Source organism: Acanthopagrus latus, chromosome 5 (assembly GCF_904848185.1).
Source record: "Acanthopagrus latus isolate v.2019 chromosome 5, fAcaLat1.1, whole genome shotgun sequence".
Lineage (NCBI taxonomy): Eukaryota > Metazoa > Chordata > Actinopteri > Spariformes > Sparidae > Acanthopagrus > Acanthopagrus latus.
In genome coordinates this window covers 25153398-25181045 of record NC_051043.1, presented here as the reverse complement: position 1 = coordinate 25181045, position 27648 = coordinate 25153398, and the positions used below count along the sequence as shown (strand labels likewise).

General features: G+C 41.2%; 2 protein-coding genes across 7 annotated transcripts in view; both read left to right on the top strand.

Annotated features, from left to right (window-relative positions):
- trim36 (tripartite motif containing 36) overlaps positions 1 to 19933 on the top strand; it is a 33823-nt gene extending 13890 nt beyond the window's left edge. For all 4 annotated transcript variants that reach the window (XM_037098792.1, XM_037098789.1, XM_037098790.1 and 1 more), the window contains 11 exons: positions 594 to 940; positions 1713 to 1859; positions 3815 to 3910; positions 4924 to 5061; positions 5211 to 5326; positions 6335 to 6456; positions 12069 to 12186; positions 12290 to 12495; positions 14749 to 14932; positions 15793 to 15906; positions 16547 to 19933. In XM_037098792.1, the coding sequence (XP_036954687.1) occupies positions 594 to 940; positions 1713 to 1859; positions 3815 to 3910; positions 4924 to 5061; positions 5211 to 5326; positions 6335 to 6456; positions 12069 to 12186; positions 12290 to 12495; positions 14749 to 14932; positions 15793 to 15906; positions 16547 to 16919 (1961 nt within the window). In that variant the 3' untranslated portion in view covers positions 16920 to 19933. The remainder of the gene's footprint in view (positions 1 to 593; positions 941 to 1712; positions 1860 to 3814; positions 3911 to 4923; positions 5062 to 5210; positions 5327 to 6334; positions 6457 to 12068; positions 12187 to 12289; positions 12496 to 14748; positions 14933 to 15792; positions 15907 to 16546) is intronic.
- A 1558-nt stretch (positions 19934 to 21491) lies between these two features.
- ccser1 (coiled-coil serine-rich protein 1) overlaps positions 21492 to 27648 on the top strand; it is a 117993-nt gene continuing 111836 nt past the window's right edge. For 2 of the 3 annotated variants that reach the window (XR_005075020.1, XM_037097818.1), the window contains exon 1: positions 21492 to 21688. Coding sequence is in view for 1 of the 3 variants with exons in the window: in XM_037097818.1 (XP_036953713.1) it covers positions 21532 to 21688 (157 nt within the window). In the remaining 2 variants the exon portion in view is untranslated. Of the gene's footprint in view, positions 21854 to 27648 lie in introns of all 3 variants that reach the window. The other variant, XM_037097819.1, reaches the window with a different exon arrangement.

The window sequence follows — 27648 nt, the reverse complement described above, 5'->3', positions numbered from 1 at the left end:
AGCACTTAAATACTCCTCACTCCTGTTTTGTAATGTTGACTGACCTGCATTGTAAATCTCTAAGCTCCGAGGATGTCTTCCTCCCCATGACTATCCTGCATCCCATCACTTTGCAATCTGCCCCAGTCCTCTTGGAAAACTCCCTGGACAGTTTTTCCCCTGAATGACAACTGCTCCATAAACTGCCTGTATTGATGTGAAAGCTCCATGTCTTGTGTGGAGAAGTGGTCATTGTGGAAATACAGCAAAAAGGGAGACACACTGAGGCCCTATTTGTGAAGGCATTATCAACTATCAAAGGCATTTTTGCAGTAAGATCATACTTGGCAAGTCTTGTAGATGATGTAATGCCGCTTTTTTTGTGTGTGAATATCAGCCGAGAATCAGTTGAACACAAACTGGGCTCACATTTTTCAAAGCCCTTATTTGACTGTAAAATATCCCTTCAGTGTAATTTGGAGTAGAATGGCATTGTTGTTTAAGAAATAGGGCCTCAGACAAGAGTGGAAACTGGGTGATCCAAGGCTACGAATCCATATTACACATGATCTGTTCTCACTTGTTCTTCCTCCGCTCTTTCCTCCCCACCCCAGGCTCCATCTCATCCCCGGGGTGGCGCAGAGGCTCTGTGACTCCCCGGGTCACCACCATCCCGTGCCCCGGCTGTCAGCACGACATCGACCTCGGCGAGCGCGGCATCAGCATGCTGTTCCGTAACTTCACCCTGGAGAGCATCGTCGAGCGCTACCGGCAGGCGGCCCGCGCGGCCATCGCAATCATGTGTAACATCTGCAAGCCTCCGCAGCAGCAGGAGGCCACTAAGAGCTGCATGGACTGCAAGGCCAGCTACTGTAACGAATGCTTCAAGCTGCACCACCCCTGGGGCACGCCCAAAGCTCAGCATGAGTATGTTGGTCCCACCACAAATTTTAGGCCCAAGGCAAGTACCATCTCTTCCCTATCGGCTGTTTTTCTTTCTTTTTTTTACCTAAAGGATTTCTTTCAGTTAGACTATGAACATCTCTTGGGAGATAAGTTGTCGCACGAGTCAGAAAAAAGGAGGAGCATGTATAGATTTGACCTTGTTCAGTCTGTAAATGGTTAAATATTGGAAATGTTTCATAAGGCATCAGATGACCACGATGACTAAGAAGGTGAACGCAAGCAGCAAGAAATCTGTCACTGTTTTTTTTATTTTATTTTTTTTTTTTAAATTATGATTGACTGCTAATCAGGAATGTCACTTTTTCATGGAAGTTGCTTCTGTGATAAGTCAACCCAATGTAGATGTTCCCACTTTAATACAATTTAAGCAGAATAGTTCAGTATTGTTTTTAAGGACTTTTCACATATCACACTTTTTCTCTACATCTCCTCCTGTGAGCACTTTTATAATATGAAGTCTTGTTGGAAACTTCAGTTAATAGATTTATCAGTAAATTTCTCTTTCCAGTCCCTTTGATGATCAATTCAGACGAGGATCTTGGCAGTAATGAGTGCGCTGATTCAAATTCTATTTTAAGTCGCAGGAAACAAACCTCAGAGAGCTGGCTGGATGTTTTTTGTTTCTCCAGTAAAGGTCATCTTCCTGTTTCACTTCAGCTAGTCTTGGATCGTGTGTGTGTGTGTGTGTGTTTATAGTTAAGTGTGCGTCTATATGTATATTTTGTGTATGTTGTCTGTGACTTTAACTTGTCGTTGTTCTGTCTCAGGTGCTCATGTGTCCAGAACACGAGATGGAGAAGGTGAACATGTACTGTGAGGTCTGCAGACGACCCGTGTGTCACCTGTGTAAGCTGGGAGGATCCCACGCCAACCACAAAGTCACCAGCATGAGCAGTGCCTACAAGATCCTCAAGGTACCACGTTCAGACGCTGTTGCGCTCTGAGAAGAGCCAGGTCGGCTACCTGTGGGTTTCAGTTGAATACACTGGAATTTTGTGGTGTTGTTCTTATCTGTGCTGACTAATGAGCAATTTGCAGTCTAACATAATACTGGCTTATGATAACAAGGATTAAACTGAGTTTGAACTCAATGCCACTGTTAACAAAGACTTGAAATGGAGTCGCTGCCAAGGAAAGCAGCCTCATAGCTCTCATGTACGCAATTTTGTGATGATCAGCAGGTTATAAATTGTACCACTGGCTTTGTTGTTGTCTGGCGTTAAACCCCTCTCTTTTAGAATATGATTATTATCTTAAAGGAGATATAACGCTCATCTTCAAGTTCATTATTTCATTTGGGTTACTATTAGAATAAGTTTTCATGCTTTCGTGCTTCAAAAACTGTCCAGTGCTGCACACTGTGTCTGAAATGCTCTGCTAGCTCTCTTCTCTTCAAGCCCCTCCTCCCGTCTGCTCTGATTGGTCAGCTCACACACACCTGAGCTACAACTGCTAACAGCAACAGAGCAGCTCTGCTGAATCAATTCTTGCACATCAAACTAGCTGCTAGGATAAATCATGCAAATGTGTGACGTGGTGACGTAGTGCGATGTCAAGACGAGACTACTGACGAGGTGTTCAGGAGCAGTGATTTTCTGTGGGAGAGAGGAGCTTCTGTTGAGGTTTTTAAACTTTAAAAGATCTTTTACATGCACAGTAACCTATAAAACACTGAGTGAAAGGAAAAAAATGAGAAAGCATAAGGGTCTCTAAGGGTCTTTAAATTTACATTAGGATCCCTTCAATGCAGAATGAGTTCACTAGACTTACAAAACTGCATTTAATTACCTGGAACTAAGCAAAAGCCTTTCGGTGGGTAACAGCTTTCCATTCAGTGGGATTAATGTTGATTGGTAGCTTAACTATTCAACAAAAGGGGCTTTCGAGCTGTTTGGTTTTTTTGTTGGAGGTTGAGGTTTTCATCTCCTGCTGTAAAATTAATGCCTGACCTGTACCTGTGCTGGCATGCACCCGACTGTAGATATCAATCTCTTCAGTTTGGAAACTGGAAGCCAGGCTTGCTAAGTGTTAAAACTAATTGGTATCGCGTGTGGTCACCGGATTTCTTTTTGCCACTTAGTAAAATTATGTTCAATCAGTGTGAGTGTTTGGTTAACTTTATATGGAGACAATAACTTCAGGAGATTGTGTTTTAGGATTGTTCCGTTGCCATGACAGCTCCAACCAACACAAGAACACATCAGAACTTTAAAAGAATAGGTGTCGAGTGAAATATATCGACCCGTCATTTAATCTCGTTAGTTCAGTTGGTCTAGCTCTGTGGTTCAGCAAGTTGAGGCAGAATGTGTGTGAAATTGAATCTTCCCGTCTGTGTTGACACAAACACTGTATTGCTTAATATTTAATGAGACCATTTGTTCCTCATCATTTTGTGTGCCTTGTACCTTCAAATAAATGTATCCGATGTCCTGAACAGTCCGGGAAGCCTTCCTCTGTCGGCAGTGGTGTGGGTTTCAGTTGCTTTGAGCAGTAACGCACTGTCATATCGTTCTGACACTGCAGTGAATGTTGTTTGACGTGCTGCAGCTACTGAAACGGGCTCCAACGCCGCGTCATACAGGGTCATGCAGGACAGTCTGCACACAAAATCAATCAGGGAAATCTGATCTTCACAATGCAGTGGCAACATAAATACGAGAGGAAAGTGTTGTGAACGTGAGCACAAGAGTACAAACTGAGGAATCCCACACTGCTCCCTTAAAATGACAAATACTTTTATGGACTTCTTTATGCATGTCTTGTTTGCAACAGTCGTGTTAGTTATATCTTATTTGTTATATTAGTGCTGTGTCACTGTGAGACCTCATTAAACTCACTTTTATATGCTGCTGATCTTTTCTCTCAACAGGAGAAGCTGGCCAAGAGTATCCATTACCTCATCAGCAAAGAGGACCAGGTCAGGACTCAGATTACAGATCTGGAGCTGCTCATCAGTCAGACCGAGGTGAGAGAGCTGAGTCACGCTGCGACGACTCCAACGTGCTTTTCACTCCAGAAAGATGTACTTTTCTCACTCCAAAAGTTCCAGTATGACTTTGTACTTTATTCTAAATTCCTTGATACATGAATTGTCCTCTTTTTCCCCCCTTTTTTTTAATTTTAAATTTTCTGTTTTTATCAACCAAAAAGATCAGATTGGTCTTTTATGATTTACATTCATTGCACTCATCAGTCAACAGGCACACAGACTGGGTTTGAAGCCATTTCCCTAAATAATCTCTTCAAAACACTTTCAGTTTTTATTGCTTTTTCACTTGAATGATCTCATTTTAAATCCACTCCTCCTACTCCAATATGCCTTTCGCATGTGTTAATTCCTCTACATAGCTCTTTTCTTACAGGATACAAACACTTAAAAAGGCCCTCACAAAACCAGTCTGTGAAGTCACACATTCTGTGTACGAATAAGGAAGGTCACTAAACAAACAGCATGCAAAAAAGGAAACAAAAGATTTGCTTACTGGTGTCTGTCATGCATGTCTGGGTTTCAGCCACTGAGGTTGTTCCCCTTTTTACTTTGATGCTGGTTGTAAATGGATAGTGTTTGAATACACGTATCCCTTTTTAGAGAGAAAGATCAATAGTCCCAACTATCTACCTAAGTTGTGTTTATCCAACATTAAAGCTTCGAATGTATCGAACATGTACAAAAAAATGTGGCAAATGTACATTGAATCCCAAAGCTTTTCAGTGGATTGATATCCATTAAAGTTTCCATTTAACAAAATTACACTTATGCTAATTAATCCTAATTGAATACATTAAAACAGAACTGTCACTCTTGCCTCAATACCTCTGTAAGCATAGCTGTTGCATAGTTTTACGATAATACACCGACAATGCATTGAAGCTGTACTGACCCTTCTGAAGATATGGTTAAAGTGCAAGTCATCATTTGGGGGGGAAGGTTTGTTTGCTTTGTGTACATTTAGAAACAAAATGATCTTCTTCTTAAAGGAGAATGGCCAGCTAGCAGAGCGCCAAGCCAACGAGCACTTTGAGCGTCTGTTTGAGACTCTGCAGGAGAGGAAGTCTGAGATGTTGAGGTCCATCGAACAGTCACGAAACCGACGCCTGGACCACCTCAAGGCCCAGGTACGAAATACCAGGACTGGATCCTAAGTCTGTTAACTACTCCTCTATATGCATGTTTCCTTCACTCATTGTAACCCTACCTGTAGCCCTTACTTTGTGAAATTAACAAAATACTAAGAGGCTCGGACTTTTTTGAAATTGTTTCCCAGGTGGAGGAGTACCAGGGCATGCTGGAGAACAGTGGTCTAGTGGGCTACGCTCAGGAGGTGCTGAAAGAGACGGATCAGTCCTGCTTCGTACAAACTGCAAAGCAGCTGCACACCAGGTAGAGCTGGTCGACACCGGCAGCCGCAACATTAGTAGTATTTAGAAATGTATTTTTACTCAAATCTTGCACTGCATTGAAGGTGTACATTCGAAAATGAGTCTGCTTACGGAGGTTTTCTCAAACAAGACAAAAACTAAGGGCATCAATCCAGTGGAATAACTTTCATAGACACTGTCGATATTTGACTTCAAAAAACATCCCAGGAAATGTGTAAATAAACTGTAGAATAATGTTTAAAATCTTAAAGTGCCTCTCTGTACTCACTGGGAACGCAGTAATTTAGAGTTGAAAAGTGCACTTAAGCATCTCTCTGGTGTCTTGAAGTTGTCCTCCTTCGCTCTCATAACAGGAAGGTGAGCCAGCACTTCAGCTATCAGCACTAATATCCTGACTATAAACTGCACTCAGCTGTCAAATGAATAATTAAGCGGCTAAGTAATGATCACACTTCTAAATTCATGCCAAACTTGATAATTTAAAGTCTGTCGTGATTCATTTGATAACGCTCACACACAGTTAAACACGGGCGACGTCGTCCTGCTTCACAGTGGATTTCTTAGGTGCGATCCGTTCTGTTTTATTTTAGTGTTGAGCGCATCAATCTGATTATGTGTTTGGGTGACTGGAGTGTGTCAGGAACACACGTCGTCACGTGCACAGAGGTTACCGAACTAAAGGGCAGTTGAGGAAAGCCTCACGCCGCAGTGTGCAGTCAAGTGACGGTTGTATTAGTGTCTTCTGCTCTGAGCTGACTAATTGATCTCCATTAGCAGCTTTGGATAATCAGTAAACCTTTATCACTCTCGGGATCATGACCCCAGTCTGCACAGTTTTCGGCCGTCGACGTGATTTTAATCCTCTTTTCACTTAAGAAAGTCGATACAGATAAAATGACAATCACAGAAATGGCCTTAGAGTGCAAGATTAGATGATATGCCACTCAAGATGAGCTCCATTAGAATATATTATCACGTTGTGCTTCCTGGTTTGTTTGTTTTTTCTCAGGATCCAGAAGGCCACAGAGTCTCTGAGGACCTTCCACCCGTCAGCTGACCCCTGCTTCGATGAGTTTGTGCTGGACACATCTAGAGAAGAGACTCTGCTCAAAGAGATGTGCTTTGGTGGAGGTACAACTGATTTATTTAAATTTTAAATTTTGTACGATGAGAATGAACGAGAGTTTAAGAGAATAAGGCCTCAAGAAAAACAACTGTTACCTTTTTTTAAAAACTAAAAAAATCACATCTCAATTTGAATCCTGCATTTGTTGCATGTTTTCAGGCTGTTTCGTGACCTCCTGTTTTTAAGGGGGTCTCTGTTCTCAGACATTGTTCCACTGCAGTGTTTCCACACGTAATGCCTAACAGACGAGACTCTGTGTTAAAGGACAAGCTGCAACAAGTTCCTGACCCAAAGCGGCTGGAAAAAGTGACCATTACTTCATGTCAACGAGATACGATGACATGAATCTGACACTGAAGAAGGTCTTTGTTCGTGTATTCTCTAGACCATGAGAAAAACAGGCTTTAGATCACAGAGCTTTGCCATTTTAGGAAAGTCAGTTTAACAAAATAAGCCTGCTCTTTTAAACAAGCATCTAAATAAGCCTGTATCACCTGTCCATCACATGCACTGCCCTGTGAACTGTGCTGTGCTAAGAGGTCAGAGGTCTAAATTGAATAAACAACTCTGGACGTGCTCAAAGTGGTTTTTAGTTCAAGTTTTCTTTCTGGTCTGCTGGTTTACAAAGGGTTGTTTTTAGGATTGCTCAGGTAGAGGTTTCCCATACATACTTCTTTTACTGAAATGGCATTCTTCCTTTTGTCAAGAAAATTAATTGGAGGGATTGTTCCGCGCTATTTTAGACGTCGCGGCGTGAGACGGGAAAAGAAACAAGTTGAAGCCGATTCTGATGCAAACTTGACAGCCGTGCCTTCCCAGAGTGTTCTGTAAGAGAGTACAGACGACAACTTCTGTTGTTTTTATTTCAAGAATCTGAAAGCACCGTAAAGAAGTGAGCTACTTGTTTGGGTTAAAAATGTTATCAGACATAACAAATGATCAATACATTTTTTTCCAGGAGCAAAGATCAAACATCTGCAGACAACTGAGCAGACTGCCAGAAATGTCAAAATAAGGAAAAGTAGATAATGACTTGGAAGTTAAGTCAGAGCTTCACGAGGTGACGAACATCAACACGTGTGATGAAGCGTCTGGATTGATGGACGTGTTGCAACATTTACTCAACACTTTCATAATTACTGTCAGATTTAAGAGGTTTAAGGTGTCTTAAGTTTCCCTGTATAAACTAGAGCTGGATAAACATTATGCCTTCTCACACTGGAGTGAGGTGTTTATATTGGATCCACCTTACTCACATTCCTGCGTAAACTGCATGATGATGGGATTTAATTTGGGAGACGGTCACAGTACTGAGTGATGGTTTGTGTCATTTGGCTGCCTCTGGTTCAGGCTTGTTTCAAATGCCTGACCTGACAGTATTATGTGTGTCAGTGACTTAGGGGAGAGAAGCATTTAACATCATTGTTGCACGTAGTGACAGTTGGTAGTTGACGGGTGTCAGATGTTCGGGGCATCCCAGAGAGAAGAGCCTGATTTGTAAATGATAAACCGGCTGACATCAATACAAAGTAAACTGTTTAGATCTGAGTGACAGTTTTTGCCTCCAGACCTCAGCACCCAAAAGATGTTAAAAATTATTGAAGGCTTAAACGTTTCTGACATTGGAGACAAAGCCGAAATGTCTTTGGCACCGAGCCATCATCCCCCAAAGTGGATCAACTGACGGGCGTCTCGGTGACCGTTGGTGACAAACAAAGCTGAGTGACTTGAGTTTGTGGCTGTGGGCTTTTGTCGCTACACTGGAGAGCAGCCACATTTGGTTTGTTTAAAGTCAGTGATGTGAGATTTATTTCGGAGGCTAAAGTTGGCTCCGTCTATACTAATCAACAAGACATGCACCGCTCTCTGAATGACTCATCTAAAGTAGAAAGTTATATAATCATTAAACAAATTTAAAGTGGATTTGATGGCAGTATTGAAGTAAATGCTTTACACAATAAATGTGTCCCAAGAATGTCCGATACTTGCAAATGGATAACATGTTTATTTTGAAAATGTTTGAACATTCCTTTACTGCCCTAAAGACTAATTAGCAAAAAGCCTGAAATACAATTTGATTCATATTCAACAGGACTTATTTAAACTTTAAACCTGAAACAGACTGTTATTGCCGAATAGCCACATTTTGTCTTTTTGTTTATTCATTTTTTCAATAATTTTTTTTGTAGTGTTTGTGTTGTCAACAGTTTTAAAATGGGTGGAAAAATCTGCTTGTCCCAATCCTCAAATTACAGTTTTTTTTTTTACCAGAATACATTCAGAACAAACAAATGAACAGAAGATGTTGTATCCACTGCCCTCCACTCGGTACATCACTACATCACGCTGCTGTTTTGTAGCATTTAGTACAATCTCACCTGTTAAGCTGTTTGGAAATCTTAACACTCTGGGCTCAAGTACCACACTCTCCAATTGGATATTGGACTTCCTCTCAAGTTGCTAGTCACACATCCTGTACTTCAGTGCTTAACACCGGAGCCCCCCAGAGCTGTGTGCTCAGCCCCGTCCTCTTCACACTGTACATCCATAACTGCAGTACCTGACATAAGTAGAACTCAAAACAACATATATGCATAATTTACTCAGTCATCATCTTCAGGCTTTCAGTCTAAAGTGTTTCTAAAATGACTGGAGAGTCGTTATTTTGCATGTTTAGACTAAACGTGTTCCCTAAACGAATCACAGTGGCATTGTTTCTGGAAAGTGCTGCATGCAGCTGTTGGGCGGCAGTCATATTGATGCGTTTCCTTTATCTCAGCGGCCTGTGGGAGTTAACGATGCTCTTAGTCTGAGTGCAGGGAGAGAAAAGAAGCTGCAGGGGCATTTATACACTGCAGTGATTAAATTGAAGTCTTGGCAGATGATTCAGCACTGACGAATCACTGTAGGATCCCTGGATAGTCCCCTTAAACTCTCACACTGTACATCCATTACACAGGAACCTGAAAACACAATTATGTAAAGGTATGAGGGTTATAAGGTTTGAATGATTGCCAGCCATCTTGTTGGTGTATAAATCTGTGTGTGTTGGCCTTTGCTCAATGCCTACTGCTTCTCCATGTTTTCTCGTCATATGTTCCCTCTCGGATAACTGCGTGTTTGTGCTCTGCCATGTTAACCCAGCTGTGGCCCTGCTGCGGGTTTTGACCCCATGCTCTGCTTCTCGAGAGGCTCTGAAAGACTGTGTTGTCAAGTGTAAATGCCCACTTGTCCTCCATTTTAAACAGGAGTTTCCTCCAAAATGTCAGGCTGAGAACAGCGCTCTCAATCATCAACTATTTCCACCACCTCTCAAATATATCACAGGCACAGAATCAAGTGTGGGGAAGAGAGATGTGGTTGCTCCAGAGTGGATCAGAAAGGTGTCGAAATGAGTACTTCAAAACAAGACTGCAATCTGGGCAAATATAAGAAAATGTGGGGATAATACTCAGGAGCCTTTTTAAAATCATAATAAAAGCCAACATCATAGGTTAAAAAGATACATACTTTGAATGCATGTTAGCTTTTTTAAGATTTAGCCACGATGATAAAGGCTTTTTAATGTTTCTCTCATCACTCGCCACTTTTTCTTTTTTGCCTGGTTGGCCTTGGTAGTGGTGGGATGAAACTGGACACTAGACACAGTTTCCTGCAGTGTCACTTGGCAGCAGCCTGTCCTGTATGTGATCAATGGTGCCTTTTTTTCCCCCCCTCTGAGTAATTTAAGTCTGCAGCCTGCTGTGTTAGGTGGCTGATTGCCCTGGTTTGTATTTTGCCTGTTGGTCCGTCTGTCGCAGACAGGTGAAAACACAAAATCTAATTTGTCCGTGGAGCTGGTTTTGTGTGTGATTTTCCGCTGCGGCAGTAAATCATCGTTGTCTTTGCTCACTGCTCCTCCAACATGAGGGTGGAAATGTGTTGTTTCAGGGGTTAAGAAAGGAAGGAATGAAAATCTTTCGTGTCCTGGCTCAAACATTTGTTTTGTACTTGATTCGAAAGCGACAGTGCCCACTGGTCAACAGATAAAGATGAAAGATTGGAGTTGGCTCACATTCACATGCCCAGTCAGACAAGTGGGTCAGAAATCTACTTGCCAAAACTCTCCTCTATGCAAACTGTTCTATTTATTAGTGGTTATTCACAAACAACTAAGGCTTGAATTAGTTGTTCAGTCTTCTCTGCCTTGCTCTCAAATGTGCTGCAAACTGTGCAAAACATAGATATGGAGTTTCCACTAAATTAAACTTTCCAGCAAAATAGAAATGTTTGGAGTGTTTTTACCACTTGCTAGATGAGAGATGGCATTTTACTTGCCCCAGAAATTCTTATTGTTGGACCCCTTACTTTCTTTAACGTTGAGTGATGGGACTTTTCCCCCTAATATTTTCTTTAATTTCTCAGGAAATGATGCACAAATAAAGAGTATTTAGGTGGTTAGTATCTATGAGTGAGAACAAAAAGGGAACTGTTGGGTCTTGGCAGATGTATGCGCTCTACTGAGTGTCATACAAGTCTAATAATGTACTTTTGTATAATGTATCTGCACACAGGATGTTGCCAGCATGGCAAGTGTAGTAGATGAAAGTATGCACAGGGCTATAAGAGGAAACAAGCTCATGAAGGAGCTCATGTGCTTGGTAGAAAAAGACCTTGGAGACGTTGGATTAGCTAAGTGACTTTGCAGGCTCAGAAAGCTCTGCGGCAGCGCTGACACTGGTCGGAGAGGACTCTGTCTGGGAATGAAAATAGAAAAATATTCCAAAGGAGATGGGGAGTGAATTCTCACAGGCAGACTGAATGAAGTGTGTAGAATAAATTCAGAGAAAAGAGGGTGACCTACATGGTTTCAGTAATGTGATTCTGTCTCTGTAGAGAAATGAGCTTCAGGCTGAGCAAACCGTCGATGAGGTGAACAGAATCATTACAGAGCAGATACTGTTGACATAAGAGAGAGGACAGATGGGAAGCGGTGCCGCTGGTATGTAGATGAACCTCGAGTACGAGCCTGGCGGGTAATGCGTCTCCTGAAATCCTAACAGCCACCAAGAGGTGATAAGCGGCAATAAATGATATGAGGAAGTAGAATGAAAGAAGTGCTGGTGAAAGTGGAAGAGAGGAGGAGGTGGTGGCGGTGAGGCCGCTTTACAAAGTGCATTTCCTGGCAGGGAGTCTATGTGAAAACCTCTTAACTGGCTCCATTATGCAAGACAGTCTTATCCATTGTCCTGAGTGGAGAGTCCTGATCCTGACAAATCTAATCTTTGCCACTCTTACACTGCTGCATTTGCTTAAGCCCAAGTTATTGAGCTGAAATACTACACTAAGCACAGTTAAGACTTGAGAGATTTTACTGGAAATTCCTTGTCGCGCATTAACATCTTCCATGTGCTTTGTGTTTGAAAACTTGGACAAAAAATGCAATTCATGCTCAAATCTAACATTGTTTTCTGCATATCTCACAGGTCACAACACAAGAATCCTTCTTTGTAGCACACACTTGTAACACAAGGTGTACTTGTTTTATAATGCACAACTTGTTTGCGGACGGTGTGTTTAACTAACCGGTTTTGTGGTTTTCTTTTCCTTTCTCTGCTCTTTCATTGCTCCTCTCCAGTTCCAGACCCTCCTCTAATCGACCTGTCCAGCAGCAAAGTCTACAACGAGGCCTCAATCTGCTGGAGGCTGTCTGACGACCACCTACCTACTGATCACCACGTGCTCGAATACCGCAGGTGGGTGCAAACGTCCAAAGAAATCACGGCGAGAGAATAGCGGAGAGCTGTGTAGATCCACAGGCGATCAAAGTTTCTTGACTATAATCTTCTTTACCTCTAGAATCAGAGGCCCGAGCCAGCCCGCGTCCCAGGAGGACGGCGAGGACAGCGGCGTCTGGAGGGCTACAGAACGGGTGCACGGTCCCAGCACTGTGGTGTGCGACCTGGACCCTAACAGCCTGTACGCCTTCAGGGTCCGAAGCTGCAGGAACTCCATGTTCAGCCCCTACAGCCCTGAGGTCACCTTCCACACACCACCTGCACCTGGTAAGCCTGAGAGGAGAGGAACTTTTACCCCCATGATGGGTTTGTGCTCTTGGTTTGTCCTTTGTGTCTTTCAAAACTGTATGTTAGTAGAAAAGGGAACAATAGAAAGGAAAGTTTTGAGTCCTGATATTGCTAAATGCTGATATTTTAAAAAATAAACTTTGACTACATTTTTTTCTTAAGCTCAGTCAAATCTAGCTGTTATTGTTGTTAATGCTGAGAGCATTAATTAATTAACAAACTTATTATGTACAGGATTAAGCCTCTAACTATCGGAGAACCAACCCCCTGTTATTGGGCCTCTTTTTGGCCGAGGCAGCAGCTAAGCTCCTCGATCCCCTTTACTTCTCAGAGCACGTCTGAGTGTTTTGCAGCGGGCTCCATTTTAGGAAGATTATCAGATGACAGATGCCTCACTGTTTTTTGAATTTTGTGGCATTTGCGATGGAGGTAATGAAGCACAATGGTGTTTTCAGTTCATCACCATGGCAATAGCTTCTGCGCTTCAGACCAATATAGCTTTTGTCTCAGTGTGTGGGAGTGGACTGTGCCGTCGCACAGCCTGGATGGGAAGCCTGCACTTGCATCTGTTGCTGGTGTTTTTGGGCTTGCCTGACAGACGCAAGGTGGAATTCATTAAAAAAAAAAGCGGCAATCAGCCTCAACCATCTGCTGAGCTTGAATTCAAATGGTATCCTCTCAGTCAGGGACTGTGTCTCTTTGATTCATACTCTGCTTGGCAATCATGACATCCTCCTCGCTTTGGACTGATGATACATACTGCGAGTGTGAAAGTCTGGGGCTTGCAGAGGCGTTGTTGTATAGAGTGTCAGTCTTGACACACTTTATTCTTTCCCCTCTCCCGGCAGGAGCCTGCATCAAAGTCGCACATGCATACATGACTCGTTACCCCCTGATCCTTTGAATCCTGCACAAGCCTTGTCATCTGTGTTGTGACTGGAGCTTCCACATTCCTGTGCTCTCTGGATCGTGTAAGACTGAGCAGTTGGATTCCCTGCGCGTCTGTAATGAGACAAAACATTACGTAGCATGGGGGGGGGGACATAGATGTTTATCTTTTCATCAGGACCCTTGCTTTAAATTATAATGATATCACAACATGTAGGCACTCTAGAGGTTTGAATCTGAGGAAGTATCAGTCTTGATATTGTGTCGTTTGGTGAGCAGGATATCATCCGGTCCCTCACAGCCGAGCATGGAACCAGCATCCTTAACAGATAATATAAAATCTTCCTTTTTTTTTTTTTTTTTTAAATTTTTTTAGATGGCAACTGAACACAGATTTCAAGGTCTGGCTTTGGTTGAGACACAGTTTTCTGTCCCAGGTGCTGCTGCCTGTGAAATTAAAATCTAGTCACTTTGGGACTAATTTCATGCTGCATCAATTATGTTTGCCCCAATTTTTCTTTAATTATTTATTAAATGACTGGAAGCATCAGTTTAAAGAGCTGAGCGAATGTCACCGTCTCCTTTTGCAACCTGAACATGGCTACCAGTTGTGATATTAAAAAATGAAACCAATTACAAACATGGATTATTTTTGATGAACAGTGCATCAAAAAACAATTTAATCCAAATGTATAATGTTGCGTGTGCTGAACATATATATGTGAAGGTTTTGAATTCCTCTGCATATGAGAATGAAGCCTCCCAGTTCATCTGACATAACTTCACATAAAACTACAGCATTGTTGTCTGGTCACCCTTTAGGCAAGATTATATTGTTATGATGATGATGATGATGATGATCCTGGCCTAGTTGTTGGCAGGACTCCCCTCGACACATGCAAGTGAACTGGTCTTCCCCCACTGTAGATCTCTGATTGTGTGGGATGGTTGAGTGAACGTACATAATCATGTCAGCCTGTATGTGTTGTGGATTATGGTAATCGTGGCCTTTGGCCCACAAACTATTTATAGAATGCATTTAATTGCATCCAGTTGACGAATATAGATGGCAGCTGCATATAGGAAATGTGGATTGTGTTTCATTAGGCTCTTGGTGTCATGATGATGGTGGTGGTGGTGGTAAGTAGGTCTCTGTGCAGGTGCTTTAAGATTGTGCTATAGCGCCCTCATGTGTCAGCTCCTGTCACCTACCTGTTTATTCCCCAACAGAGCAAATAACCCACCTCCCTCTGCACAATTTGTACTCACAAAATCTGATTTCTTCTCCCCCACCTCTTCTTTCCATTCTTTTTGTCCATCCATCCTCTATCTCTTCACATGCAGCTTTTGGTTTCCTGTTCAGCGACAAGTGTGGCTTCAGTACCGAGCGACTCATTCTTAACAACCGCCGGGACACTGTGGAGAACGTAGCAGGCATGGCCTTCCTCCTCGCAGCTGATCGCGTGCAGACGGGCAGCTACATCGGACTAGACTACATAATTGGGGACACGGGAATCTCTCAGGGAAGGTAAGCCAAAAAACTGCTGATACTTAATTTTCTATAGTGACAAACTTCTGTTGCGCAATGAGCCTCAATGTAAAACACAGGATTTTCCCAATTGTCATTACCCTCTCCTGGTTTCATCATGGGTCACAATTCTCCTGTATTTCTTCTGAGTCATGACATTTGTCCCCTTTCACTCATTATAACCTGTTTCTACAAATGTGCAGTGTGTAGTTTGCTGTACTGTTGTGCCTCGTTCTCCTCTTTAGTGAGTGAGAGACAGACAGAAATGGAGAAAAGAGAAAATATTTAAACAAAGAGAGAAATATTGAAGGAAATGTGCTGTAAAATCTATCGTGTTTATTCTATCAATCAAGATAATCATATTGTGTCAATCCTGACAAACACAGGGCAGTGGTCTGCACGGGCTCTGTCCTCCACTTGTGACAAAAAATGAATGAATATTTATGTGACAGATTCAAGTTCATGCTTTCGAGCGAATAATGGTGCGTGGTTTCAGAATCTTTCCTATTTTTGTGGTCTCAAGTTTGGTTGTAGCACACAATGTGGAAACGTAGTGGTGCTCATTAGACCATCAATATCTCATCCTGTCTGGGTATAAAATATTTAAGAGAGAGGGAGCAAAAGATGGGACTTTATTTTTGAACATAAGGTGTGAGAATCATTAAACTGGCATTTCTGCACCATCTTTTCAGCCTTCATTCAGAAAGACTGATCGTTCATTTATCACTGAGATGAGATTTTTTTTTTTTTTTTTTTGGCACCGGGGATGTTGGATGATGGATCCATACGAAGAGTATTAATGACTCCTCATAATGTCCCATCCTGCAGTAAGAAATGGAATTGCATCATTTGTTTTGCAGACACTATTGGGCCTTCAAGGTGGAACCGTACTCCTACATGGTTAAAGTCGGAGTGGCCTCTGACTCAAAGCTGATCGAATGGTTTCACAATCCCAGAGATACGAGCAGCCCGAGGTAGGTGCAACCTTACGCTTCTACGCCGCACACACCGCAATTGTTTACAATTTATCTGTAACCAATAAACATGTAGTGGAACTGACACCCATTCTGTATAAATTCTGTTAATATTACACCACACACACACAGACACAACAGTCTCGGCCCAGCAGTAAGTGTGTTGAGTCACGTGTAATCCTGTGATGTAAGAGAACCAGTATAAACTTGTAAAGAGCTTACTCACAGACAAAGCCTGGCTTTCTCAATGGATCCGCTCATGGGAAAGCATGTAAAGAAACACATTATGTACGCAAATATGTGGTAATTCTATGGTAATTACATAATGCATGCAGGATGGTAAACAGCTGGTCATCTGAGGGATGAGTATGTGCTTTTTCCCCAGATGTTGTATTAGGATTTAATTTATTTTTGAATGGAACCGATAAGTAAAGGTAAACACAACAACACAAATGAGACAAATATTAAAGTTTACATCATGGCAGTGAACAGAAATGATCATCATTTACAACAGAGATTCAGTCTTGAGTTAATTAACTGATTATCAGTACTGTTACAGATTCATTTTCGGTGAATTGGTTGATTGTCAAGAATTCACTGATTCAAACCTTCTTCTTCTTCTTCTTCCTCCCGTCACCAGGTACGACCATGACAGTGGGCACGACAGCGGCAGTGAGGACACGTGCTACGAGCTCTCCCAGCCCTTCACCCTCCTCACCCTGGGCATGGGCAAACTCTTCATCCCCAAGGCTTCTTCATCCTCCTCCGTCTCCTCTGCAAACGCAACTGCAGCCACCGACCCTGGCAACCGCGTGCTTCCCATGCCACAGCGCCTGGGCGTGTGTCTCGACTACGACGCCGGCCGGGTGTATTTTTACGACGCCGACACCATGAGGTGCCTTTACGAGAGGCAGGTGGATTGTTCGGGAACGATGTATCCTGCTTTCGGCCTCATGGGCAGCGGCAAGGTTCAGCTGGAAGAGTTCATAACCGCTAAGAGACTGACGTTCTGAGGAGGATGGAGTGCGTTTGAAGCTTTAGGGACCTGCTTCTGTTTGATCTTTGGCAGGTTTTAGCGACAGGGTAATGGAGTACAATCCAAACTATTGTTCTGAAGGTCAGATGAGGCAGATGCGATCAAGGTGTTTTGGTCTTAAAAGTAAAATGAGGATCTCTGCCAGAGTTTGCTTGAATAATGTATGATCCACACGCTGAGTATAAACATACAGGTCTTTAGAGGCTTGTATATGGTATGTCAAAGGTCTTCTCTACATACCAAAGTCTCTGTCTCTGTTAATTGTCTTTACCTGGTTTTAATTGCCAGCTGTGATCGGCTGTTAACGTAGTGTAATATGCTGCAAAGTTAGTCTGCAGCGTCTTTAAATCTTTATCGTTTTAACATGAAACGCCTTCGAGCTTACACTGACACTTCCTCTTTCGCCAGGTTGGTGTTCATAGATTATTTTGTGTGTATCAACTACCAGATGATGTTTTTATTTCTTTTGGCTCTTTTCTCTATGTGTCTAAATGTAGCAGCATGGGTTTAGATGTAATCTTGGTGGACCTGAAAGAGCCTTGTAGCTACTTTAATGCTAGCGCCTTTGTGCCTTTTTTTTTTTTTTTTTTAGGGAATGGCTCACTTATTGTAGTTTGCTCCTGCAAGCAGATGTTGGTGTCATTGCACAAGCATTATGGACATAGTTATCAGCATAAATACTGTATGTGAGTTTTTACTGTAGTTAGTTTGATCACAGACACTGGTGTCAAAGTTAAAACAGTTAATGGTATTCATTATGACTTCTTACTTACCTATTTACTCTCGACTTGATCACAAAAAACACTACTTTTCCTCCATGTCACAATTTTTATTCCGCTGTTTTTGCACAGTACGATGAAAGAAGCCTCGCACATGATAAACTTATCAATCATCACGTTTTAGCACTACCTAGTTAGCTTCTTCACTTTTTTAAAAGACGTAATCCGCACATTCTTGTCCGTCACACTCACAAAAGCGTTCACTTTTTACTAACTTACACATGAATCCTGGAGCAGTTACTTGGATTTAATAAAAAAAGGAAAAAAAAAAAAGCCTCTCACTGTTTGCACCAAATGTGACTTTGAACATCACGAAACCAGCCAGGTACCAGACCACCGTGTACTTGTAGTCGACTTGAGTTAGACAGCCGCAAAGTCACCAAAAGCCAAAGCTTGCTGGTTCCTGGTGCGTCAGTGCAACACTCAACTCTGTGTCTCTCACAGCCTTTAAACACAGTTTAAACACACAGTTATTCAGGTTCTTACAACAAGTGCTATCACTAAACACACTGTTCTGTACCTTTTTTTACTATCAAATCCACCTTTTACTTGGCGCGCAGACACGAGGAGTGAAGTGTTTAGCACGTCACTGGTTAGTTTGGCTGTCAGACAGACACCTAAGCGGTTGATTGGCTTTGAGTAAATCAGCTCAGATATTAAAGTCTAAGAGAGCACCTGAGACAGACTGTTTCCTTGGCTACCACACTTGTTTGTTTTTTGTATAGACCCATACTGTAAATGTGCCTGCACGTGGGTTTGACTGTACAGTCATGTATATTTTTGATTTCTGGAGGGTTAGGGTAATCGGTGTGTGTGCGTTTTCTCAGGTTTCTGGCCCTGATTGGGGCCCCAATGCTACCTACCTCTCTCCGTCAGGCCTGGAAAACCTTAACTACTGAACCTTTTTCCTCACAGAAACGAGTTTGGTTTGATTTGCAGCTTCGACCGTTGTCAGTCAGTTCAGTATCTCCGCCTTCTCTCAAACGGCAGGTAATACGCTGGTCTGTCAGAAAAAAGTTTGTTTTTAACTTCCATGTACATATTAATCCAGAGTATATTATTTTCAGTGAAATAAAGTACATCTTAAATGTTATTAGTTGGTGTTTGCTTGTGGACTTGAAACAGACGTGTAATCACTATCGGTGGAAGTTACTGTAAACAGATGTTAACCTTGTTCAGCTGCCTTCAACAAGGGAGTGTTTTTTCAAATGGTACTAACAACCTTTTCTTCCTCTTCTTTTTTTGTGGTGTTGGTTTGATTAGTCAGTTTTAAATGTTTTGTTTTGGGTTAAAAACATTAAAATAAATTCATGCGCTCATATTTAGCTCAACATAAATGTTCTCTAGTCTCAAAATATTGGATTTCTGTGACTGTGTGCATATTTGGTCTCAGACCTGACCCCTGAATCCTGCATTTAAACCATCTTTTGAAAATATGTCTATGCATTTATGAAATGAAAGGGCAGGTTCAAGTTTTTTTTTTTTTTTTCTTTCTTTCCATCACAGAATGTATTCCTGTTAAATACAGAACAAACAGCTGAATGTTCTTCATGTTGTCGTTGTTGTTTCTGAGGTGGTTTTCTTCTGTTTTGTTCTGCACTTGGGGGTCACAGCACAGTTGTATGTAGTTTTAGAAATCTGGCTTGTAATCTCAACATACACAGCAGTTTTTTCGAATTTAAAAATTGCATCCTAGCCTGCGTTTCAGCGATGAATTTAGAACCAAATATTTTGCAGGCTGGCTCTCAATCTAATACCAAGCTAGCACTTTAAAAATCTGTAGCATGTCAGCAATGGTTTGGCTCTGCAGGTGTGTATAATAAGTGTGTATGTGTGTGTGCAATATTCTGAAAACAGGCTGTAGAATAGACAGACAATGGGGCCTGTCGAGACAATTTGCATTGTTAATAGTTTATAGTTTAGGTTGTGGTTTTAAATTGGCTTTCTCCTTGATACAAAGTGAATTTTAAACACTAATTTGTTTCTTCATTTTTTTTCTTCTAATTTTTCTGAACTCTAAATTAGCGACAGTGCATTTGTCTCTGTGTTTTCTCCAGAGGATTTGGATGTGGTGTGTAAGTGGTGGGTTTCTGTATGTGTTGTATGTAAAGATTTGGAAATGTTGTTCTTTGCTCGGATTCCTGGAAACGCTAGTCTTTTCAATTTGCTGTGTGGGGATTTCATCAAATAAAGAATAGTGTTTTTAAAGCCACTTTGTCTCTTTCATATTGTCCCAATATCTGTGTAGTTGTATAGCTGTCTTTTATTCGTTTAGCAGCTGAGACATGCAAATGTTTGGGCGGCATTTACCATTTTGTGATATGACCTTTGGCAGAAATCACAGCCTCTAAACGCTGTTTGATGCCAGTCAACAGTCTTTCTAGAGTCCCTCTGTTTTACTATATTGACTTTACTTTATAAGTAACAAATACGTAATAAATGCTGCACATATGTACATGAATGTTTAAACCTACATTAAAACTATTGCAAATGTCATACTTTGACATGAGTCAGCCCACAGAAATATATATGTCACATAATTATTTATGCAAAACACGAGTATGTGTATAAATGTGTAATATGCAAGCTATACATATATGCATATATTAACATATAGATGAAATCATATTGGTATGATATATGTACATATTTCATTATGTTATAAACATACATACAATGCAGCATATAATATCAGGTAAAAATTAAACACTTTTTTTTTATATATCTATAAAAAAACAAACTTGCAGCCATTATAATTAAAAAAAAACACAACACTATGGGCGAAGGGGTGTGGACTCGTCATCTCAGAGGAGGACTGGTTGAATATCTGTTCACAAGTTCAGGCCTCTGGAGAGGGTTCTGTTGGAGGAATTTGATTAGATGTTTTGTAACCCCCCAAGCTAAAACGTGCTCAGACAGGTGGGATGAAAAGAGATGTTTGCTGGGGGAAATGTGGTGAACAGCTGGCAGATCATTTCCACATATTCTGGGGCTGCACGCAGCCACTCGGTCATGTTGGCAGCAGGTAACACAAGCACTACAGAACATATTTGGTGATAGAACTGACTGCTCTTTTATGACAATTTCTCTGGGCAACATTGCAGCTCATCTTTTTAATACCTAGTAAATATATTATTAGCTGCCAGGATGAAGGCTGTAACACCAAAATGGTTACAGGCTGAACCTCCAGCAAAAACAGACTCGGTGGATATTGTAACTGCTATTCAAGGGATGGAAAGGATATCTTTCTTTTTAAATCAAATTTACAGACTGATAATACATTTCTGCGGCAGATTGTCTATGTAACCTCACAAGATAATCACAGAACATTTACCATATGTACTGACCTGTATATCCATCAGTGAACAACATCGATGGATTTACATAAGTATACAGTTTATGGGGAATATATTCAGCTTGTATAAATACAAAGGTGACCAACTGTTGTAGGTTGTAGGTTCTGCAGTTTGAGATTTGAATGTTATTAAAAAGAAAGTAAAACAACAACGACAACAAATAAAACAAATCACCAACAAAATGTTTATTCTAGGTTTGAAGAAGAATTATCATGACCTGGATGCCTGAGAACCTTCATCAACAACAACATGTTTATTATAGTCACTTATAATGTGCTATGATTGCTCTAGTTCTCCCTTCTAAAAAATGAAAAATGTGCTGCACACAGATGTTACCAGTTTTTCAGGTGATGGAAATTGTGGTCAGTGAGGACAGAGTAGAATTTTAATGATGTGATGTGTTTATTGATGATAAAGCAAAGACTGAAGTGAAAACCCATCCACCTGCTGAAGGATGCTGATCCGCTGGAGGAGGAGGAGAGAAGGAGAAGGAGGAGGGCTGACGTCACGCTGTGCACGCTCTCGTCCTGTCGTCGCAACCCGGAAGAGACGACGGAGGGAAGCAGCCTCCACGTCACGGAGGTGTAACATCGGCGTCAGTGCAACACAAGGTGCTACCTCAGTAGGATTTCGGTACCATTGTACGATCTCAGCCGTCCTCATGTAGGTTTTTTTTTTTTTTAACAACTCGCATGACCGCCGCACAGAGAAGAAACACACCAGCTTCCTCTGCACTGAGCGGCCTCGGGAGAGACTGTGGGTCCGACTAACGTACGGTACGTGAACCAACGGCTGAGCGTCCGACTGTTAGCCAGCCCCCGGCGCAAGCAACCGCACGGTGCCCGCTGCTGTTTTCCTCGGAGCACCGGTGACCTTTACAGCTACATGAGAGCGATACACTGCGTTTTTTATCGATGTAACGTCGTAGGGACCATTAGCCTCGGAGTGTAGTCGTTACGGTTTAACGCCAGTGGATTGACACAGCTAGCTAAGGCTGGATTTAAAGGTCGATAGCGTCAAAACGTTGTTGACGTTTCGGTTTGACAGTTGTTGGTGTCCTGCTGCTGCTGCTGCTGCTGCTGAGCTGATGGTGATGCTGCTGCTGCTGCTGCTGGTCGTTTAGCTGAAACATCTCATTTCATACAATCTTGTATAATCTGATAACTAGTTACAGCTAATCCGTGGTCAGGCCTGTTGAACAGTAGTCAGAAGTGTTGGTACAGTAAGCACACTGTAGTAACGTGCTAAGGGCCCACTCATTGTTATTATTGTGGTGTGCTGATGTGCAGTAACCTTCAATTGTTAGTCAGTGCAGGATGCCACTATATCTGCAAATGTTGAGTAAAAACGGAGTAGATCTTTCTTTAAACCTTCTGATTTTAACACAAAAAAAGTAAATAAATACACAACTCAAAATTGCTATAAGAGATACTGGGTTTCACTTGCTTATCTGGCTTTTTATTTTGTGTTTGACATTTTTGATCCCAACACATTTCATTCGACTTTTATTACATATTGTGAGTGGTGTATTTTCATTATCCCTCATCATTTAGTGGAGAAAAAAATTCAAATGATGTGATGTGAAGAACAGCTCATCATGATTTCCCAGAGTGATGCACAACATGCCGGACTGGACACACCGGTAACCGATTATTAGGCTACCTGCTTCTCGTAGCTGCTACCGAGGAAATAGCCAAAAGTGTGTTTATTGTTCAGTCTTAAACCAACCTTTAGAGTCCAAACAGCCAACTACATCGATGTTTGTAAAATGCTGCTCTTGTTAAATTAAATGTTTGCACTTTGAACTCATATTATGGCCTATATTTACCGCGTTGACTTTGACCGATACTGAAATCAATGATGTTAATATTCAGTATTTGGCTGATAAGTTATTGACCATGATATATCTTGCGTCCCTACAAATTATTGTCTGGGAACAAGTTCGACTTTTTGCTTGAAATGATCAGTTCTTAGAATAGTCGGCAACTTTCACTTTTGCTTTTGATTGACAAATCTAGTAATAGACTAATTGTAACAGCTCCAACATAAAACATCGGTGTATGCGTCATACTATTTCATGAAGGTTTTCCAGACTGGGGGATGGAAACTAAAGATTCAGGACAAAATACTTAAACTCTAATGCAATTCTTAACCAAATGCAAATGTTCACCCTATCTCCTTTTTAATTCAGTTGAAGCCTCAGGTGCCTGTTCTTCTCAGATGAAGAAATCATTTTCTTGCATCTGTCATGACGTCATATCATATGATATACAACCTACATCAGTTCAGCAGTATGATGTGCAGCCTGTGAATGGAGCGATTAATGTCATCTTAACCATGAGTTTTATCTGTGCAGTAGATGTATTTGTTTTTTAACTCCTCTCCATCCCAACGCTGTCTGAGTGCATTTGCATTATTGTTTTTTAAATGTGAGATATGTGTTGTCAAAGTCCTGGCTTGTGTTTTGCCTATTTGCATGTGTTATCTAAAGCTACAGTGTGTGTGTGTGTGTGTGTGTGTGTGTGTGTGTGTGTGTGTGTGTGTGTGTGTGTGTTCTGAATCAACAAAGGTTTCTTGTTTCTTTGGTGGCCCCTGACAAAAAGGTGTCCTCCACCCCAGGCTGGCTTGTTGTTCTGTCCACATGTCCTGGCTTGCATTGAGGAGGGCAGCAGTTGTGTTATGCTTACCATAAGTGAAAAACTTGGTGATGTGTTGATGTAAGATTCAAGATTTGCAACAGTATGAACTAAAGTGAAAATGAGTGTTTTTTTTTTTCTTGTTGAAACAGATGTTTCATTATAATTTCACAAAAAATTCTGTCCTGACAGACTTACATACATTTTTGATAACATGTATACAGTATGATAATAGTCAACCCTGCAGTATATTAAGGTTTGAAAATTGGTTCCTCCAATTTGTGTGTACATATCTTCTGATTTGTATATTGCCACATGATATATACATATCGAGACATTTCTTCAACCTCTTTTTTTATTAAGATACACAAATCCCCCTAGGTTCAGAGGAATAACTAACCTCATGGAGCATTTGGTCGAGCCACAGTTTTACATTTGTTTTAAGTGATCTCAAGATGCCGTATCAGTCTCCACCACATTATGAAAGCCTGTTTTGTGTACTGTATATTGTTCTCTGCGTTTTTTCAGTCCTAAGTACAGCAGTGTTGCCTAATATCTAATCTTCTACTCCGTCTAGCAGAGATTATGGTTTTGTATGTAACACGCGGTTATGGTTGTGAAAAAGATCCCATCAAGAACCTGTTGTATAGGAAACACCCGGTTGTCCACACCCCATACACACCTTTATACTTTCAAACTGTCATGTAATCATTTGTCAGTGTGAGATGGGAATTCACCTTTTTGATTTACCATATGACTTGTGTAGGTTCAGGCTGTAGAATGTGTTGATAAGAAAACAACACAGTCAGCAGTGCAAGAATAAAAGACTTCAAGCTAAGATGGTTTATTTGGCATGTTGAGATCATTAGGAGCACGGCAGGGGGCTCCTCGCCACTCCCACAGCTATTGATTTCAAAACAATCCATTATGAACATATATTGTGTGTTGTGTGTGCATTACAGCATCCTGTGTTTGAAATGGAAGCTGGCTCAAATGTCACAGCACCAGTTTTGTTTAACAATAGGTCATTATTATATAATAATAATATTTTAAAGTCAGTATTGGAAAGAATCTGTTCGGGCATTTCTGAAGCAACGGCAGAGCCTCATACCAATTTATGTACTGACTGACACTGAGCTATTGTTATTCACCCCTCAATATTTGCAGCAGACCTGTGGTTAGCAAATTATCATGACCCACTGTGACAATTTGGACATTGTTTTTTAGAATTAAAGTGCTGAAATACTCAGAAAATGAAGCTCCCTAGAAACCCGTAAATCTTAGAAATACACTTGTCTCGTCCACTGACACTAACTGCAGTAAAGCAGCAAAAGGAAAGAGGAACTGACATGAGGTAGAGTTATGCCCTTCTGGGAAACAGGTAGTCTCACTTCTCATGCAGGGACTGAGCCGTGAGTAAATAAGCACCTGTTTCAGTGCAGTGCAGACAGCACCACTTCTCTTTTGCCTCTTTTTTGTAAGCATTCGCCTGGACAGACTTCAGGTGGCATATTATTCTGGTGAGTGGTGTGTTTGACAGAGCTGTAATAGATCATTATGTACAGGGGCAGGATACCAAATACAGTCGATCGTATGTCTGTCAAAGTCAGGTCAGTGTATGTCCTTCAGACATTTTGGAAGCCATCACTTAAAAGAGTTTTCTCATTACTCCTGATTATTCTTGTACGTGACACGGGGTGTCTTCAATGCGTTTTTAATCCCGATCCAATCTGTTGGATGTCTCAATTTGTCTTGATAAGCCAGGTCAGAGCTTCACGACCAGGTCAAATGGCTGTACTGTGGTGATAATAAGCTAAACGCCCCTGAAGTGCTGGCTCATCCATAAAAAGGAAGTATCAAATTTGTTGAGAAGGACCACTTTCCTGCTGGGTGTGTGTTGACTTTCACAGACAGATTGAAGTGATCCAGAACAGACAGAGCAAAGCGTAGCAGCATTTTGTTATGTGTGCGCGTAGCATTTCATTGTTTACTCTGTCATTACTGTAAATATTATTGCCCTATTCGGTCCTTGACAATATTGATGTACCTTTGTTGTACATTACAGCGAGGTAACACTGAATGAACTCGGGAACTGCATCGCTGTGTATTTTGAACTTGATCAAATTTACTTTCAAGGAGGTGGCACACTCATAAGCCACTTCAGTAAAGGGTGTTAATGTAAGCTTATTACACAGAGATTGACAACAAAACACTCCTGTAGCTCTCACAGTGGCAGCTTCTTCAACATTATAAGGACTTCTTAGGCACTGTTTGGCTAATTAATTGCAAACAACAATGAAAACGTGAGTATGTACTGAAAACAATGTCTCCCTGGAACTTTGGTTAATTCTTACAAGCAGTAAGTGAGACAGTAGTCCTGCTTGCAGTGTGTTTACTAAGAGGTTTGCTAATTCTAAAACTGTTGAGGCTCAACCTTGTATTCAGACAGTGCCGTTGAGGGGTAGATGGGTAACATTCCTAAGTCCAGGTAATTAAGTGTTGATGATGCCTGGTCATTTTTGTCTTTGATTATCATTTGCCTAAAGCGACAAACTCCCGCTTTGCTTCGGTCACCTCTTTTGTCTTCTTTTGCATGTTGTGCTATCAAGTCAACAAGTCGGTAACTGCTGAGGGCATGACATGCTTTAGTTTCTAAATTGAGAATCGATCAAAATGAGCTTTTAAGTTTGATAATCAAAATCAATGGCAGTATTGGTGATACCAGATCTATCGACTTGCCAAATCCACCGGGGGTCCAAAGTGCAAAAAAACCAAAAACAAACAAAAAGACTTTAGAAACACTTAAAAGATGTCATAGCTAGCTTAGCAGTAGCCTGCAGCTACACTTCTGGACACAAAGACTAGCCGCTGACTGGTTTGCAGATAACTTTGACAGTGTCAGAGATGGTTCAAAGATCATCCTTAATTGATTTCTGTAAGAAGAGGGTTACACTCGGGGGATGAATTGGACTGATAACACTGAGAGAGATTTTGTATTGATTTGTTCGGAAGATGGTTTTCTAGGGACATATTTGAGAACCAAAGCTTTGTAACAACCTGAATTTCATCATTAATTGTTTAATGCTGAGTCACGTAAGGGTGGTATGTTTTGTTGAAATTACCTCACCATAATCTGCGAAAATCCACCAAGATAATGTCAAACTCTCCTTATAGTTTCTGTATCATTTGCCTCACTCCCATCTCTCTTTCGGTCATTCTCCCTGTGGGTTGGTCCAGTCTCTACGTGATTCAGCTTTCAAATACGGGTTAATTGTAACATTTTTAAGAGAAGTAACTGCAGTAATCACATCCATGTAGATTAAGACCGAGCTTGAATATATGGTCTTGCCCTTGTGTATCTAAATGCCCGACTAAATGTTGTGTTTTGGTACAGCTTCTGTTGTTTTTTTATCTTACGAATATTAAAAACTGTCATGTCTTTTTTTTAAGTACTATGTCAGACATCCAGAGGGTTTAGGGTTCAAAGTATGAGTTGACTTAATGGCAATTTCGGCTTCTTTGTGATAGCATTAGTCCTGTCTTTTTTGTTCTTATCATGTGCAGCAGCACCATAAACAGAACTCCAACACTCAGCGAGGCATCGTAAGTATGCTGGGTCAAACCACTTTGGAAAGAAAAACTGAAAATGAGTTATGACTTGCTTTATAAGTTGTACTTCGAAATGTTTTAATCACAGAATCCTCACTGGGAGATAGTAACAGGATAAACAACGCTGTTTTTGTTTACAAGTGTATTGCCGATGCCCCCACGGAGAAAATCTATCACATATGACATCATTTGCCACAGAAGCATCTGCAGGATAAAGATGCAGCGGTAATTTGTTTTGACTCACTGAGCGTGGGAAATGTGATGGGAGATTTCTCACTTCAAACAGCCTGTGCTCTCTGAAGCTCCTTGATTTGATTTGTTTTTTT